Source organism: Chiloscyllium plagiosum, unplaced genomic scaffold (genome assembly GCF_037043375.1).
Source record: "Chiloscyllium plagiosum isolate Xiang-an unplaced genomic scaffold, Cpla_swu_hap1 HiC_scaffold_7, whole genome shotgun sequence".
Classification (NCBI taxonomy): domain Eukaryota; kingdom Metazoa; phylum Chordata; class Chondrichthyes; order Orectolobiformes; family Hemiscylliidae; genus Chiloscyllium; species Chiloscyllium plagiosum.
Genome location: NW_028270145.1, coordinates 38357919 through 38372913, shown reverse-complemented (window position 1 = coordinate 38372913; position 14995 = coordinate 38357919). Strand labels below are relative to the sequence as shown.

Here is a 14995-nt window from a genome sequence, read left to right as displayed (position 1 = left end):
GCTGCAGCCAGTCACATTTCCCTGCAGACATTGTCATGAGGGACATTAGACTGCTCCCTGATCTCCCACATCTGGCAGGAGGAGCACACCACTTCCCTGACTGCCATCTCTTGGCTCTCATTCTAAGAAAGATAGAAGAACCTTGCCTTTACCTTGCTCGCCTTCTTCATTAAAGCCCAGTATTCACCTGAGCCCACACTTATAACCAACTCGCAGCACTAGCTGGTTACATAATCTAAATTACAGTATTGGCCTGAAAAGTTCTCCTGGACACATTTCATGAAATCCAATCCATCTAAGTCCTTAACACTGTCTATCCCAGTTAATGTTGGGAAAATTGAAAATGTAATTACCCTTTGGTTATTGCTTTGACACACCTCTGCAAATTGTGCACAAATCTGCTCCTCAATTTTCTACTGATTCTCTCGGGGCCTACAATAAGCACTTAGCAATGTGGCTGCCCCTTTTTTATTCCTAAGCTTGACCAACAAAGATTCATTTGATGTCCCTTCCAAGATGTCTCACCTCACTGCTGTGACTGACTCCTTAACCTTTTTGTTGTGTTGCCATAGTCTTACCAGACCATAGGGACTGCTTTCTCATAAGAGAGAGAAGTGACTGATGGTGATTTAACCTGAAGGCTACCAAACCTCAGGGGTGGGAAGAGGTTGAGAAGGAGAGTCCTTCATGGTAACCTCAGACTGGTATTGGGAATTGAACCCACGCTATTGGCATCACACCACTCTGTATTCCAATGATCTAGCCAGCTAAGCTAAACCGAATCACTCCTTCACTAATTATGCAATGAGTCCTCCTCTTTTAACCCCTCCTCTGTCTTGCTTGAAGATATTGTCTATTTCCTGGATTGTGATGACTACTGTATCACGCTTCTACATGTCAGTCATTAACAATGACTCATACATTTTACCTTTGATACTCCTGGCATTAAAGTAAAGCTCATCCAGCCTTGTCTTACTCCCTTTAAAATCAATGCACTGCCTCTGACTTGATTGTGTTACTAGGCAAATGTGAGGACTGCAGATGCTGGAGATTAGAGTCAAAATTAGAATGGTGCTGGAATGCACAGCAGGTCAGGCAGTATCTGAGGAGCAGGAAAATCGACATTTTGGGCAGGAGCCCTTCATCAGGAATCATTAACAATGACTCATATTAACAATGATTCTTGATGAAGGGCTCGTGTCCGAACTGACAATTTTCCTGCTTCTCGGATGCTGCCTGACTTGCTGTGCATTTCCAGCACTACTCTAATCTTGATTGTGTTACTGTATGACTCTGTACCCTTATTCTTCAAACAGTCTGTATCCCCTCCTGCTGCCGAATTAGTTTAAATTGTTCATGAAGTCTGCTCATCAGATCCTTGTTGGGGGCAGTTAGAAATTAGTGAGAAATGCTGGCCTAGTCCACATCCCATGAACAAATTTTAAAAGTTGTAACATTTTTCATTGCACAAAATGAAAGAAGTCTGAAACAAAAACATAAAATGTTGAAACGTAGCAGATCAATCAGTATTTGTGGTGAGAGGAATAAGTTTCATGGGTATAGCATGCAGATGGGAAAAAAAATGAAAGGAAGTATTCACAAAGTTATTTGCTGAAGAAAAGTGAATGGGGCTGTGCTACGGACGATGAAGGAATGGGTGTGAATTTAAATGATAAAAACTGAAAGGACTGCGGGTGCTGTAAATCAGAGACAAAAACAGAAATTGCTGGAAAAGCTCAGTATGTTTGGCAGCATCTGTGTAGAGAAATCAGAGTTAATGTTTCAGGTTGAATGACCCTTCCTCAGATCTGATTATTCTGCTTTACCTCTTATAAACTCAAGGCAGCAATGTATTGTTGGATGGAATGTTTTTCCTTGTAATCCTGTTTTTACTGAAGTGGGCTGAAGCATATTTCCCCCAAACCCTTTTTGTTCATTTCAATCTTTGAAATAAACCACACAGCAGAATTCTGAAGGATGATAAACAAAGGTCGGGTTTATTGGAACAAATTCAGAACTCTGGAAGATTGCACTTTGCTATTTTTTTCATAAACAGACATGCAAGGTAGAAAGGAACAGAAGAAGAAAGGAAGAAAGTTACAGTTTGAGTTTCTTAAAAAATCAAAAATGTTAATATTAGTTTGCAATACTTGGAATTCAGTGAGTCAGTGTTCAGTTGCGAATTTGTCAGTTTGCTGATCTGTAGCAGTTCTTTTCCTAGAAACTGGGAAGTAGATGAATCACAATTGAAGGTGCAACAATAGTACTTGTGCTTGGAACCACACTTGTTTTCCAGGCAATGTCTAGGCTTTTTATGGGGAAGAGACTTGTTCACAGCACCATTTCCCATTCACACCCAACTCCCCTGTTCACAGCCGCCTCCAACTATTCACACACCCCTTCCCCCTCAGCTGTCCCCCTCTTTCCCTTCCCTCCCCATTCCCACCTGCCTGCCCACTTTCACACCTGTCTCCCCTGCCGTTCACAGCCTTCCTCGTCTTTCACAGCCTACCCTTTTATTCACAGCCCTCCTTCCTGTTTGTGAATACTGGCCCACCTATTCTACACTATTCACAGCCTGCCTTTCCTCGCTGTTCACATCCTGCTTCCTCTGTTCACAGTCCTCCCTACCCCCTGCAAAGAGACACAACCTAACAGCATCAATAACATCTGGAAAGAGACACAGTTAACATTTTGAGTCCAATATACCATCCTTCAGAACACCATAAGGTATTGGAGCAGAGTTCGGCTATTCAGCCAATCGAGTTCACTCCGCCATTTGATCGTGGCTGGTATCATTCTCAACCTCATTCTTCTGCCTTCTCCCATAGCCATTAACTAATTAAGAGCCTAACTATTTTTGTCTTCCATACATTCAAGCTTGGCCTCCACAGCCCTCTGCAATGATGAGTTCCAGAGAGTCACCACCCTCTGGCTAAAAAAATTCCTCCTCATCTCAGTTCTAAAGGATCATCCCTTCATCTTGAGGCTGTGTCCTAGGATCATTCTTGTCAACCCCTTCAGGATGCCTCCAGGACCAGCATAGTCTTCCTTAGATACAGGGCCCAAAACTGCTCATGATGTTCCAAATACAGTCAGATCATGGGCCTTATACAGCCCCAACAGTACACCTCTGCTTTTGTTTTCCTGCCATCTTGAAACGAATGCCAACATTGCATTTGCCTTCCTAACCGAAAAGTGAACCTGCATGTTAACTTGAAGAGAATTCTGATCTAGGACTCCCAAGATTCCTTTGTGCTTCAGATTTCAGAAGCCTTTACCCTTTTAGAAAATAGTCCACGCTTCTAATCTTCCAACCAAAATCTATTACTTCGCACCTTCTCTCATTGTATTCCAAATGCCACTTTTGCCTACTTGCCTTGAATATCCAAGCCCTTCTGCAGCCTTCCTACGTCCTCAACACTTCCTGTCCCCCACCTATCTTTGTGTCATCTATAAACTTAGCAAAGATACCCTCAGTTACTTTGTCCAGATCATTAATGTATAATGTGAAAAGTGGTGGTCCCAACACTGACCCCTGCAAAACTCCACTAGTCATTGGTTGCCATTCTGAAAAAGGCCCCTTTATCTCCACTTTCTATCTTTTGTCAGTCTGCCAGTCTTCTAATCATGCGATTGCCTTGCCCCTAACACCAGGGGCTTTTATTTTGTTCGGCAGTCTCCTGTGTGGCACCAGAAAGGCCTTCTGGAAATCCAAATAGATTATGTCCACTGGCTCTCCCTAGTCTAATTTGCTTGTTACCTCAAAAAATTCTATCAGACTTGTAAGGTATGACCTCCCCTTGATGAAGCTTTTCTGACTCAGCTATATTTTCGAGTATGATGCAATTTCATTTTTAATAATGAACTCTGAAATCTTACCAATGACCGAGGGTGGCTAAGCAGCCTATAGTTTCCTGAATTCTGCCTCCTTCCCTTCTAAACAAAGATGTTATTGTGGTTCTGTTCGCCGAGCTGGAAGTTTTTGTTGCAAATGTTTCGTCCCCTGGCTAGGCGACATCATCAGTGCTTGGGAGCCTCCTGCGAAGCGCTTCTTTGATGTTTCCTCCGGTGTTTATAGTGGTCAGTCCCTGCCGCTTCCGGTTGTCAGTTTCAGCTGTCCGCTGTAGTAGTTGGTATATTGGGTCCAGGTCGATGTGTTTGTTGATGGAGTTTGTGGATGAATGCCATGCCTCTAGGAATTCCCTGGCTGTTCTCTGTCTGGCTTGCCCTATGATAGTAGTGTTGTCCCAGTCGAATTCATGTTGCTTGTTGTCTGCGTGTGTGTCTACTAAGGATAGCTGATCGTGTCGTTTCGTGGCTAGTTGATGTTCATGTATGCGGATTGTTAGCTGTCTTCCTGTTTGTCCTATATAGTGTTTTGTGCAGTCCTTGCATGGTATTTTGTACACTACATTAGTTTTGCTCATGTTGGGTATCGGGTCCTTCGTTCTGGTGAGTTGTTGTCTGAGCGTGGCTGTTGGTTTGTGTGCCGTTATGAGTCCTAGGGATCGCAGTAGTCTGGCTGTCAGTTCCGAGATGCTCCTGATGTATGGTAGTGTGGCTAGTCCTTTTGGTTGTGGTATGTCCTCGTTCCGTGGTCTTTCTCTTAGGCATCTGTTGATGAAGTTGCGCGGGTATCCGTTTTTGGCGAATACCTTGTGTAGGTGTTCCTCTTCCTACTGGACTACTGGAACTTGTGCCTCACAACACACTTCACATTCAACAACCAGATATACGAACAAATCAACGGAACACCCATGGGATCACCAATCTCGGGACTCATAGCAGAGGCAGTTATGCAAAGGTTAGAACAAACAGTCCTACCACAAATTCAACCCAAACTCTGGGTCAGATATGTCGATGACACGTTTGGAATCATCAAAAACACGGAAATAGAAAAAACACACCGGATTATCAACGCCACACTCACAGGAATCCGATTCACGAGAGAAGAAGAAAAGGATAGCCAACTCCCATTCCTAGACGTGATGGTACAGAGAACACCGAATGGAGAATTCACTACAAGGGTATACAGGAAAGCCACACACACAGACCAAGTCCTAAACTATGAAAGTAACCACCCCAACACACACAAACGAAGCTGCATCAGGACACTATTCAAAAGGGCCACAACACACTGCAGTACACCAGAACTGCAAAAAGAGGAAGAGGAACACCAAAAACGGATACCCGCGCAACTTCATCAACAGATGCCTAAGAGAAAGACCACGGAACGAGGACATACCACAACCAAAAGGACTAGCCACACTACCATACATCAGGAGCATCTCGGAACTGACAGCCAGACTACTGCGACCCCTAGGACTCATAACGGCACACAAACCAACAGCCACGCTCAGACAACAACTCACCAGAACGAAGGACCCGATACCCAACATGAGCAAAACTAATGTAGTGTACAAAATACCATGCAAGGACTGCACAAAACACTACATAGGACAAACAGGAAGACAGCTAACAATCCGCATACATGAACATCAACTAGCCACGAAACGACACGATCAGCTATCCTTAGTAGACACACACGCAGACAACAAGCAACATGAATTCGACTGGGACAACACTACTATCATAGGGCAAGCCAGACAGAGAACAGCCAGGGAATTCCTAGAGGCATGGCATTCATCCACAAACTCCATCAACAAACACATCGACCTGGACCCAATATACCAACCACTACAGCGGACAGCTGAAACTGACAACCGGAAGCGGCAGGGACAGACCACTATAAACACCGGAGGAAACATCAAAGAAGCGCTTCGCAGGAGGCTCCCAAGCACTGATGATGTCGCCTAGCTAGGGGACGAAACGTTTGCAACAAAAACTTCCAGCTCGGCGAACAGAACCACAACAACGAGCACCCGAGCTACAAATCTTCGCACAAACTTTGAAAAGATGTTATATTAGCCATTTTCTAGTACGCTCGGATCTCTGACTCTCGTGATTCCTGAAAGATCACTAACAGTGCCTCTACAGTCTCCTTGGCTACCTCCTTCAGAACTCTAGGGTGTAGTCCATCTGATCCACCTTCAGATTATTCAACATCCCCAGCACCACCACCTTAGTGATGGCCACTGCACACAACTGAACCCCCGAGTGTCTTAAAGTTCAGCTATGTTACTGATGTCTTCCACTATGAAAACTGACGCACAGTACCTATTCAGTTCCTCTGCCATTTCTTTGTTTCCCATTACAACTTCTCCAGCCTCATTTTCCAGCAGTCCAATGTTTAATCCTCCCTCTCCCTTACCTTTTTAGATATGTAAAAATATTTTGCAATCTTCTTTTATGTTACTGGCTAGTTTACTCCTGTATTTCATTATCCTCCCCCCCTTCCAGCTTATTTCTTTTTTTAGTTATCCTCTGCTGGTTTTTAATGGCTTCCCAATCCTCTGGCTTCCCATATTCTTCGCCACATTATATGTTTTTTTTCTTTGCTTTCAAGCTGTCCCTGACTTCCCTTGTCACTGTGGTTGCCTCATCCTTCCCTTAATATGATGATGATTCTTTGGCATGAATATCTGCTGTGCCTCACAATTATCCTCAGAAATGTTTGCCATGCCCTATCATCTTCCCTTTCAGCTGGCCAGCTCCTCCCTCATGTCTTTGTGGTTATCTTTATTCAATTGTACTACATCTGATTCCAGCTTCTTCCTCTTAAATTCAGGGTGAATTCTATCAAATTATGGTCACTGTCCCTGAGGAGTTTCTTCACCTTCAACTCCCAAATCAACTCTGTCTAATTTTGTTTTATATTCATTTGTGGGATGCGCACGTCACTAGTATTTATTGCCCATCCCTAGTTGCCGTTAAGAAGGTCATGGTGAGCTTCCTTCTTGAACTGCTGTGGTCAACCTGCTGTGGGTTGACCAACAATGCTGTGAAGGAGGGAATCCTAGGATCTTTACCCAGCGACAGTAAAGGAAAGGTGATATATTTTCAAGTCAGGATGGTGAGTGGCAGAACTTGAAAATGGTGATGTTTCCATGCATCTGCTGCATTTGTCCTTCTAAATGGAAGTGTTTGTGGGTTTGGAAGGTCAGAGGACCTTCGGTGAACTTCTACAGTGCATCTTGGAGATAGTATACACACTGGTGTTGGGAGTGCATCTTGTGCCAATCAAGCTATTTGCTTCGTATTGGATGGGGTCAAGTTTCTTGTGTTGTTGGGGCTGCACTCATCCAGGCAAGTGGGGAGTATTCCATCACAGTCCTGACTTATGCCATGGAGATCGTGGTGGTTAGATTGTCACTTATTGCTGATGGTCATAGTCTGGCATTTGTGTGCCATGAATCTATCTTGACATTTTTCTGCCCAAGCCCTGGATATTGTCCAGATCTTGTTGCATTTGAACATAAACTGCTTCAGTTTCTGAGGAGTTGTGAATGGTGCTGAACATTGTGCAATCATCAGCAAACATCTCCACTTCTGACCTTATGATGGTGGGAAGGTCTTTGATGAAGCAGCTAAAGATGGTTGGGCCTAGGACACTATCCTGACGAACTCCTGTAGAGATGTCCTAGAGCTCAGATGAGTGACCTCAAACAACACGATCATCTGCCTATGTGTCGGATATGATTCCAACCACCGGAGAGTTTGCCCCTGAGACCCATTGTTTCCAGTTTTGCTCAGGCTTCTTGATGTCACTCTTGGTCAAATGCAGCCTTGATGTCAAGGGCTGTCACTCTCGCTTCATCTCTGGAATTCAGCTATTTTGTCCATGTTTGAACCAAGGCTGTAACCAGGTCAGGAGCTGAGTAGCCCTGGCTGAACCCAAACCGGGCATCACTGAGCAGGTTATTGCTGAGCAAGTGCTCCCTGATTGATTGCACTATTTTTGACACCTTCCATCATTTTACTAATGATCGACTGTAGACTGATGGGGCAGTAATTGGCCGGTTGGGTTCCTGCTTTTTATGTGCAGGACATACCTGGGCAGTTTTTCACATTGTCAGTTTGATGCCAGTACCAGAATGGCTTGCCGAGGGGAGCAGCAAGTACTGGAGCACAAGCCTTCAGTACTATTGCTGGAATGTTGTCAGGATCTGGAAAATTTGCAGTATCTCGTGTCTCCAACTGTTTCTTGATATCACCTGGAATGAATTGATTTGGCTGAAGACTGGTATCTGTAATGCTAGGGACCACTAGAGGAGGCCGAGATAGATCATCCACTCGGCACTTAAGGTGCAAATATTGCTGCGAAGGCTTCAGTCTTTTCAATTGCACTGTTGTGCTGTGCTTTTCCATCATTGGGGATGGGGATATTTGTGGAGCCACTTCCTCCTCCAGTGAGTTGTTTAATTGTCCACCCACCATTCACAACTGGATGTGACAGGACTGCAGAGCTTAGATCTGATCCATTGGTTTTGAGATCGCTTAGCTCTGTCGATCACTTGCTGCTTATGCTGTTTGGCATGCAAATGATCTTGTTTCATACCTTCACTAGGTTGATACCTTATTTTTGGGTATGCCGGCACTGCTCCTGATATGCCCTCCTGCACTCTCCATTGAACCAGGGTTGATCCCCAGGCTTGATGGTAATGGTTGAGTGGAAGATATGCCAGGCCATGAGATTATAGATTATGCTGGAGTACAATTCTGCTATAGTTGATGGCCCACAGCACCTCATGGATGCCCAGTCTTGAGTTGCTAGATCTGTTTGAAGTCTGTCTATTTAGCATGATTCGGAGATGCCGGTGTTGGACTGGGGTGTACAAAGTTAAAAATCACACAACACCAGGTTATAGTCCAACAGGTTTAATTGGAAGCACACTAGCTTTCGGAGCGACGCTCCTTCATCAGGTGATTGTGGAGGGCTCGATCGTAACAAAGAATTTATAGCAAAAATTTGCAGTGTGATGTAACTGAAATTATAATTGAAAAATTGATTGTGTTAAGCCTTTCATCTGTTAGAATACAGTGATAGTTTCACTTCTTTCATGTGTAAATCACAAAACCCTTTTTTTTAAAAGTTGCATTCTCGGGTTAGCTGTCAACAATGGTGATAGCTGTTAACCATTGTTTGTTGCTTGACTGATCCGTGAAGCAACTATCCCAATTTTGGCACTCACCCCCAAATGTTAGTAAGGAGAAGATGGCAGAGTTGACAGGGCTGTTTCTCCCATTGTCTTTTCCAGTCCTAGGTAAATGGCCAGTGATTCATCTGGTTTCATTTCTTTGAGATTTTGTAACGATTGGTACAACTGAATGGTTTGCTAGGTCATTTCAGAGGGCACTTGAGAGTCAACTGATTCGAACTTGGGTCCCAGAACATTATCTGAGTTGCTGGATTAATAGCTGGAAATGTGTTGCTGGAAAAGCGCAGCAGGTCAGGCAGCATCCAGGGAACAGGAGAATCGACGTTTCGGGCATAAGCCCTTCTTCAGGAATGAGGAAAGTTTGTCCATCTTGTAGTACATCTACTACAAACCGACCGACTCCCACAGCTACCTGGACTACACCTCCTCCCATCCTGCCCCCTGTAAAACGCCATCCCATTCTCCCAATTCCTTCGACTCCGCCGCATCTGCTCCCAGGAGGACCAGTTCCAAAAACGCACAACCCAGATGGCCTCCTTCTTCAAGGACCACATTTTCCCCCCCGACGTGGTCGACGATGCCCTCCACCGCATCTCTTCCACTTCTCGCTCCTCCGCCCTTGAACCCCGCCCCTCCAACCGCCACCAGGACAGAACCCCACTGGTCCTCACCTACCACTCCACCAATCTCCATGTACAGCGCATCATCCGCCGTCATTTCCGCTACCTCCAAATGGACCCCACCACCAAGGATATATTTCCCTCCCCTCCCCTATCAGTATTCCGTAAAGACCACTCCCTCCGTGACTCCCTCGTCAGATTCACACCCCCACCAACCCAACCTCCACTCCCGGCACCTTCCCCTGCAACCGCAGGAGGTGCACGACTTGCGCCCACACCTCCCCCCTCACCTCCCTCCAAGGCCCCAAAGGAAACTTCCATATCCGCCACAGATTCACCTGCACCTCCACACACATCATCTATTGCATCCTCTGCACCCGATGTGGCCTCCTCTATATTGGGGAGACAGGCCGGCTACTTGCGGAGCATTTCAGAGAACACCTCTGGGACACCCGGACCAACCAACCCAACCACCCTGTAGCTCAACATTTCAATTCCCCCTCCCACTCCACCAAGGATTTACAGGTCTTTGGACTCCTCCATCGTCAGACCACAACAAAACGACGGTTGGAGGAAGAACGCCTCATCTTCCGCCTAGGAACCCTCCAACCACAAGGGATGAACTCTGATTTCACCAGTTTCCTCATTTCCTCTCCCCCCACCCTGTCTCAGTCAAATCCATCGAATTCAGCACCGCCTTCCTAACCTGCAATCTTCTTCCCGACCTCTCCGCCCCCATCCCAGTCTGACCTATCACCCTCACCTTGACCTCTTTCCACCTATCACATTTCCGACGCCCCTCCCCCAAGTCCCTCCTCCCTACCTTTTATCTTAGCCTGCTGGACAAACTTTCCTCATTCCTGAAGAAGGGCTTATGCCCGAAACGTCGATTCTCCTGTTCCCTGGATGCTGCCTGACCTGCTGCGCTTTTCCAGCAACACATTTCCAGCTCTGATCTCCAGCATCTGCAGACCTCACTTTCTTTTTGCTGGATTAATAGTCTAGTGACAATACCATTAGACAATCGCCTCCTCCATTATTACACATCACATGCAAAATTGCCTGTTCCCAAGCGGGCATTACCACAAGCTGTTCCAAAAACCATTTTGTGAACGTTCCACAAATTCTTTTTCTTGAGATCTGCGATCAACCTGTTCAAGTCCCCCATGGTTATTCTAATAGTGCTGTTATTACCTCCTTATTACCCCACAACTCCCGTCATGGTAATTTTTCCTGTGCTGTTCCTCAACTCTGCTAACACGAGTTCTACGCCTTCTGAAATTTCATTTCTTATTAACAAAGCATCCCCACCCCCGCTGCCCATCTGCCTGTCTTTTTGATTTGACATGGATATTTAGTTCCCAGGCCTGATCCCCTTTGCAGCCATGTCTCTGTGACACAACAATATGACCAGCCAATATCAATCTGTACTAAAAGCTTATTTACCTTGTTTCCTATACTGCATACACTTAAGTACAACACCTCAGTCCTGCATTGATTCCCCCTCTTCTCATAGCTGTCTCCCCTTACCTGCTGTGCCTTAAGTTAGATTCCTGACCCTTTCCCTACTGTGTCCTATTACTCATTCTGGAAAATTCAATCTCTGCTGAGCCTCCACCCCGGAAAATAGAGAATATAGTTTCACCAAAAACCAAATTATGATTCCTCTTCATAACCTCTAGTCATTATGGATATCGATAACTTGCGATGACAGTACCTAAGCAAAATGAAACGCGTCAGAAAGGAGTGCTGCAATGGCAAAATGCAGAAGGAGGTTATTCAACCCATGTGACCATGCTGATTCTCTGAAAGAGCTTTTAGTCAAATACAACAGCCCTTCTCCAATCAGCCTAAGAAAATCTCTCCTTCTAGTATGCAAATGTCTTTTGAAAACTGCCATTGAATCTGCATCCACTGTCCTTTCAAGCATTACATTGTAGATCATTAGTTTTCTTGAAATCTCCAGTCGTTCTTTTTCAAATTATCTTCAAGCCAAAAAGATAGGAGATTTTGAAAGTTGATTTTGTCTGAAATTAATGTAAGGGAAAGTGACAAAATATTGTACAGCTGATAATCAAAAGAATGAAGGGCTATGGGTGGGGTTCAGGGTATGGAGAAGGCAATACAACATTGGCATTTCAACCTCACTGCACTGTAGTCTGAATACACTCCATTTGATCAGAAGGCATGTGGTGACAGATTAGATTCCCGACAGTGTGGAAACAGACCCTTCGGCCCAACAAGTCCACACCGACCCTCCGAAGAGTAACCCACCCAGACCCATTTCCCTCTGAATGATGCACCTAACACTATGGGCAATTTAGCATGGCCAATTCACCTGACCTGCACATCATTGGAATGTGGGAGGAAACCGGAGCACCTGGAGGAAAACAACGCAAACACGGGGAGAATGTGCAAACTCCACACAGACAGTTGCCCAAGGCTGGAATCGAACCTTGGACCCTGGAGCTGTGAGGCAGCAGTGCTAACCACTGAGCCACCATGCCACCCATATGCCGATAGGCATGTGTTTGGGATGTGGATAATGCAAAGAAAAGAAATACTTGGAACTTGTGACAGCCTGGAAGTGTGCAGCAGGAGGTACGAGCAGTGAAAACAGGATGATACAGAAATAATGGTCCTACCAGAAAGCAAAGGTTCACAGGGAGGATTTGTGCATTGGTGAAAGCAGAAATTGCGCATTGTAGATGGCAGAAATTGCAAAAGACATTTTATCAAACGTGAAGTAGACAGGTCATTACTAATATGGATAATTATGTTGATGTACAGGTATAAGCAGGTCAGCTATGATGATCAGTCAGAAGTCTTACAGACCACCAGAAGTAATCCAAGTGCCAGAATGAAGGGACGAATAACGGTAAGGAATGTTTTTGATTATGACTTTACAGGACAGTGACACAATGTGCGAAACCTGTTGGAGAGAGAAATTCTTTCTCTTTGTTGTATCATGTGAAAGCGTTTCCTGTTCACAGCTTTAAAACTCCACTATCTGAACCTACCTTCATGAGTGAGGTGCTGTTTTTAATTGGCCTGCAACGACTACTTCTTACAAATTGTTCCTTTGTAATTGGTAAAATGTACTATTCTCTTGAGCCCAACTTTCTTGAGTGTGTCTGCCGCATTTCAACTTTTGGGACAACTGCATGAGTAAATATATTTATTTATTTATTCACTTGTGAGATGTAGACGTTGCTGGCTAGCTTATCATTCATTGTCCATCTCTAATTACCTGAAGAGGCAGTTAAGAGTTGACTACATTGCTGTGGGTCTGGAGTCACATATGGCCAGACCAGGTAAGGATGGAAGGTTTCCTTCCCTGAAGGATGTCATGAACCAGATGAGTTTTTATTTTAAAAAAAAAGCAATAATTGTATAGTTACCATTAGGTTAGCTTTTAATCCCAGATTTTTATTGAATTCAAATTTAATCATCTGTCAGGGTGGGATTCAAACCCATTCCCCAAAACAATAACTTGGGTTCTGGATTGCTAGACCAGTGATATTATCTCTATACTGCCACCACCCTAAACCCGGAAAAGTTTCTGTTGTTTAAAGTGACAGACATTTAACTTGGGCAGAGCTTGGGGATTGTTGAGAAACACAGACCTCTTTCTTTCCCAGTACAGGAAAAGGTACAAGGGTTTCAGTGCTCCTCTAACCTGTTTTAACAATTGTTTTCTTTAAATGCATGTAATAGCATCTATTATCTTGCCAATTTCACATTTCTCTCCTCATGCTCCCTTTTGAAGCTATTGATCCTGTTCTAAAGGTGTCCTCTGTTCCAAGCAGCCATTCCTAATGTATAAGCAAGGTCTGACATGCTGTGGGAAATCATGATAACAGTCTGGAACTGTGGCTTATTTTAGTTGCTCCTCCTTAACTGTGGTATTGACACCAATTGTAACATTGAGCTGGTACTTGGGCTGAGACCAGGTCATGAAGGGACCTGCGACTTCTTGGTTTACCTATTACATTTACAAGTGATGCATTCAGTGTGGTGTCTCCATTCTTCATCTTCCTTTTCTCTCTTCAGGAGCAGCATATAGAGTGTGACCTATCAGATGAAGTAGCAGCGCGATTGTACCTGGATGAGGGAAATGCAACAGAATCTGTCAAAATGCCACCCTCTCAGAATGTGAAGGAAAATCTAAGCATCTTAAGTAAAGAACGAAGAGCAGATCTTCCCCAGTTCACTGAGGTACAGTCAAGCTACATGTCTCAAAAGAACGTGAAATAAGCAAGAAGAGGGATAGATGGAACAAATTTGGCTCAGAAGTGATACAAGTTAGGGAAGAATAAAGTAGTAAAGTATGCAGTAACTGATAAAATTTGAACAGGGCAAAGAGATTCAGGGGTTCACATAAATGCTGAGGTTTCACAAAGCTACATTTTGAAAAAAAGCATGTAGACAGATTTATAAATGAAAATTTATGAAGGAAGAAGTGACGTTAGATCAATACAATGATTGGTTTGAATTTTCTGCTCATCTTTGGAAGCATTGAGGATGAAGTCTGGTGCCACATGCGAGTGAGGCTAGGAATAGAGAAGGAGTGCAGATAAACACATAGCTGCAGGGCTGGTGGAGGAGGGGGTGCTTCAGATATGTGAATCATTGGGATATCTTCTGGAGAAGGTGGGACTTGTACAAGATGGACGGGTTGCACCTGAACTGGAAGGGCACCAGTATCCTGGGTGAGAGAATTGCTAGAGCTCTTCGGGATGGTTTAAACTAGATTGGCAGGGGGTGGGAACTTGAACTATGAATCAGATGATGAAGTAGGTAGTAAACAGCCAGATACTGTGTGCGGAGAGTCTGGGAGGCGAGATAGGCACTTGATAGGGCAGTGTGATGGGTTGAAGTAGCAGGAATAAGGGTGACAAACTCCAAGCATGGATCGGTACTTGGAACTATGGTTTTGTGGCCATTAAGGAGACTTGGATATCACGGGGGCAGGAATGGTTATTGGATGTTCCACAGTTTAGATATTTCAAAAGGAATGGGGGGGAAGGTAAAAGAGGTGGAGGACTGGCATTACTGATCAGGGGTAGTATCACAGCTGCAGAAAGGTAGATCATCGAGAAGGGTTTATCCACAGAGTCACTATGGGCAGATTTTGCAGAAGTAACAGGGTTAATGTCATGGGTGACTTTAACTTGATTGGAAAAAGTGAGGGCTGCAGATGCTGGAGATCAGAGCTTAAAAATGTGTTGCTGGAAAAGCAGCACAGCAGGTCAGGCAGCATCCAAGGAGAAGGAGAGTCGATGTTTTGGACATAAGGCCTTCTTCAGGAAT

The 14995-nt window shown here is 44.6% G+C and overlaps 2 protein-coding genes across 14 annotated transcripts in view; one reads left to right on the top strand and one right to left on the bottom strand.

Annotated features, from left to right (window-relative positions):
• cunh21orf58 (chromosome unknown C21orf58 homolog) overlaps positions 1-14995 on the bottom strand; it is a 306245-nt gene that overhangs the window by 234760 nt on the left and 56490 nt on the right. The window contains exon 4 of one of the 9 annotated variants that reach the window (XR_015757635.1): positions 10609-11709. The exons of the other annotated variants lie outside the window; for them this stretch is intronic. The gene's annotated coding sequence lies outside the window, so the exon portion shown is untranslated. Of the gene's footprint in view, positions 1-10608; positions 11710-14995 lie in introns of those variants that run through there. 9 annotated transcript variants of the gene reach the window in all.
• The window catches only part of LOC122551460 (uncharacterized), a 111894-nt gene that overhangs the window by 53652 nt on the left and 43247 nt on the right, over positions 1-14995 (top strand). For all 5 annotated transcript variants that reach the window (XR_015757630.1, XR_015757631.1, XM_043693394.2 and 2 more), the window contains 2 exons: positions 12473-12560; positions 13736-13900. Coding sequence is in view for 3 of the 5 variants with exons in the window: in XM_043693394.2 (XP_043549329.1) it covers positions 12473-12560; positions 13736-13900 (253 nt within the window). In the remaining 2 variants the exon portion in view is untranslated. The remainder of the gene's footprint in view (positions 1-12472; positions 12561-13735; positions 13901-14995) is intronic.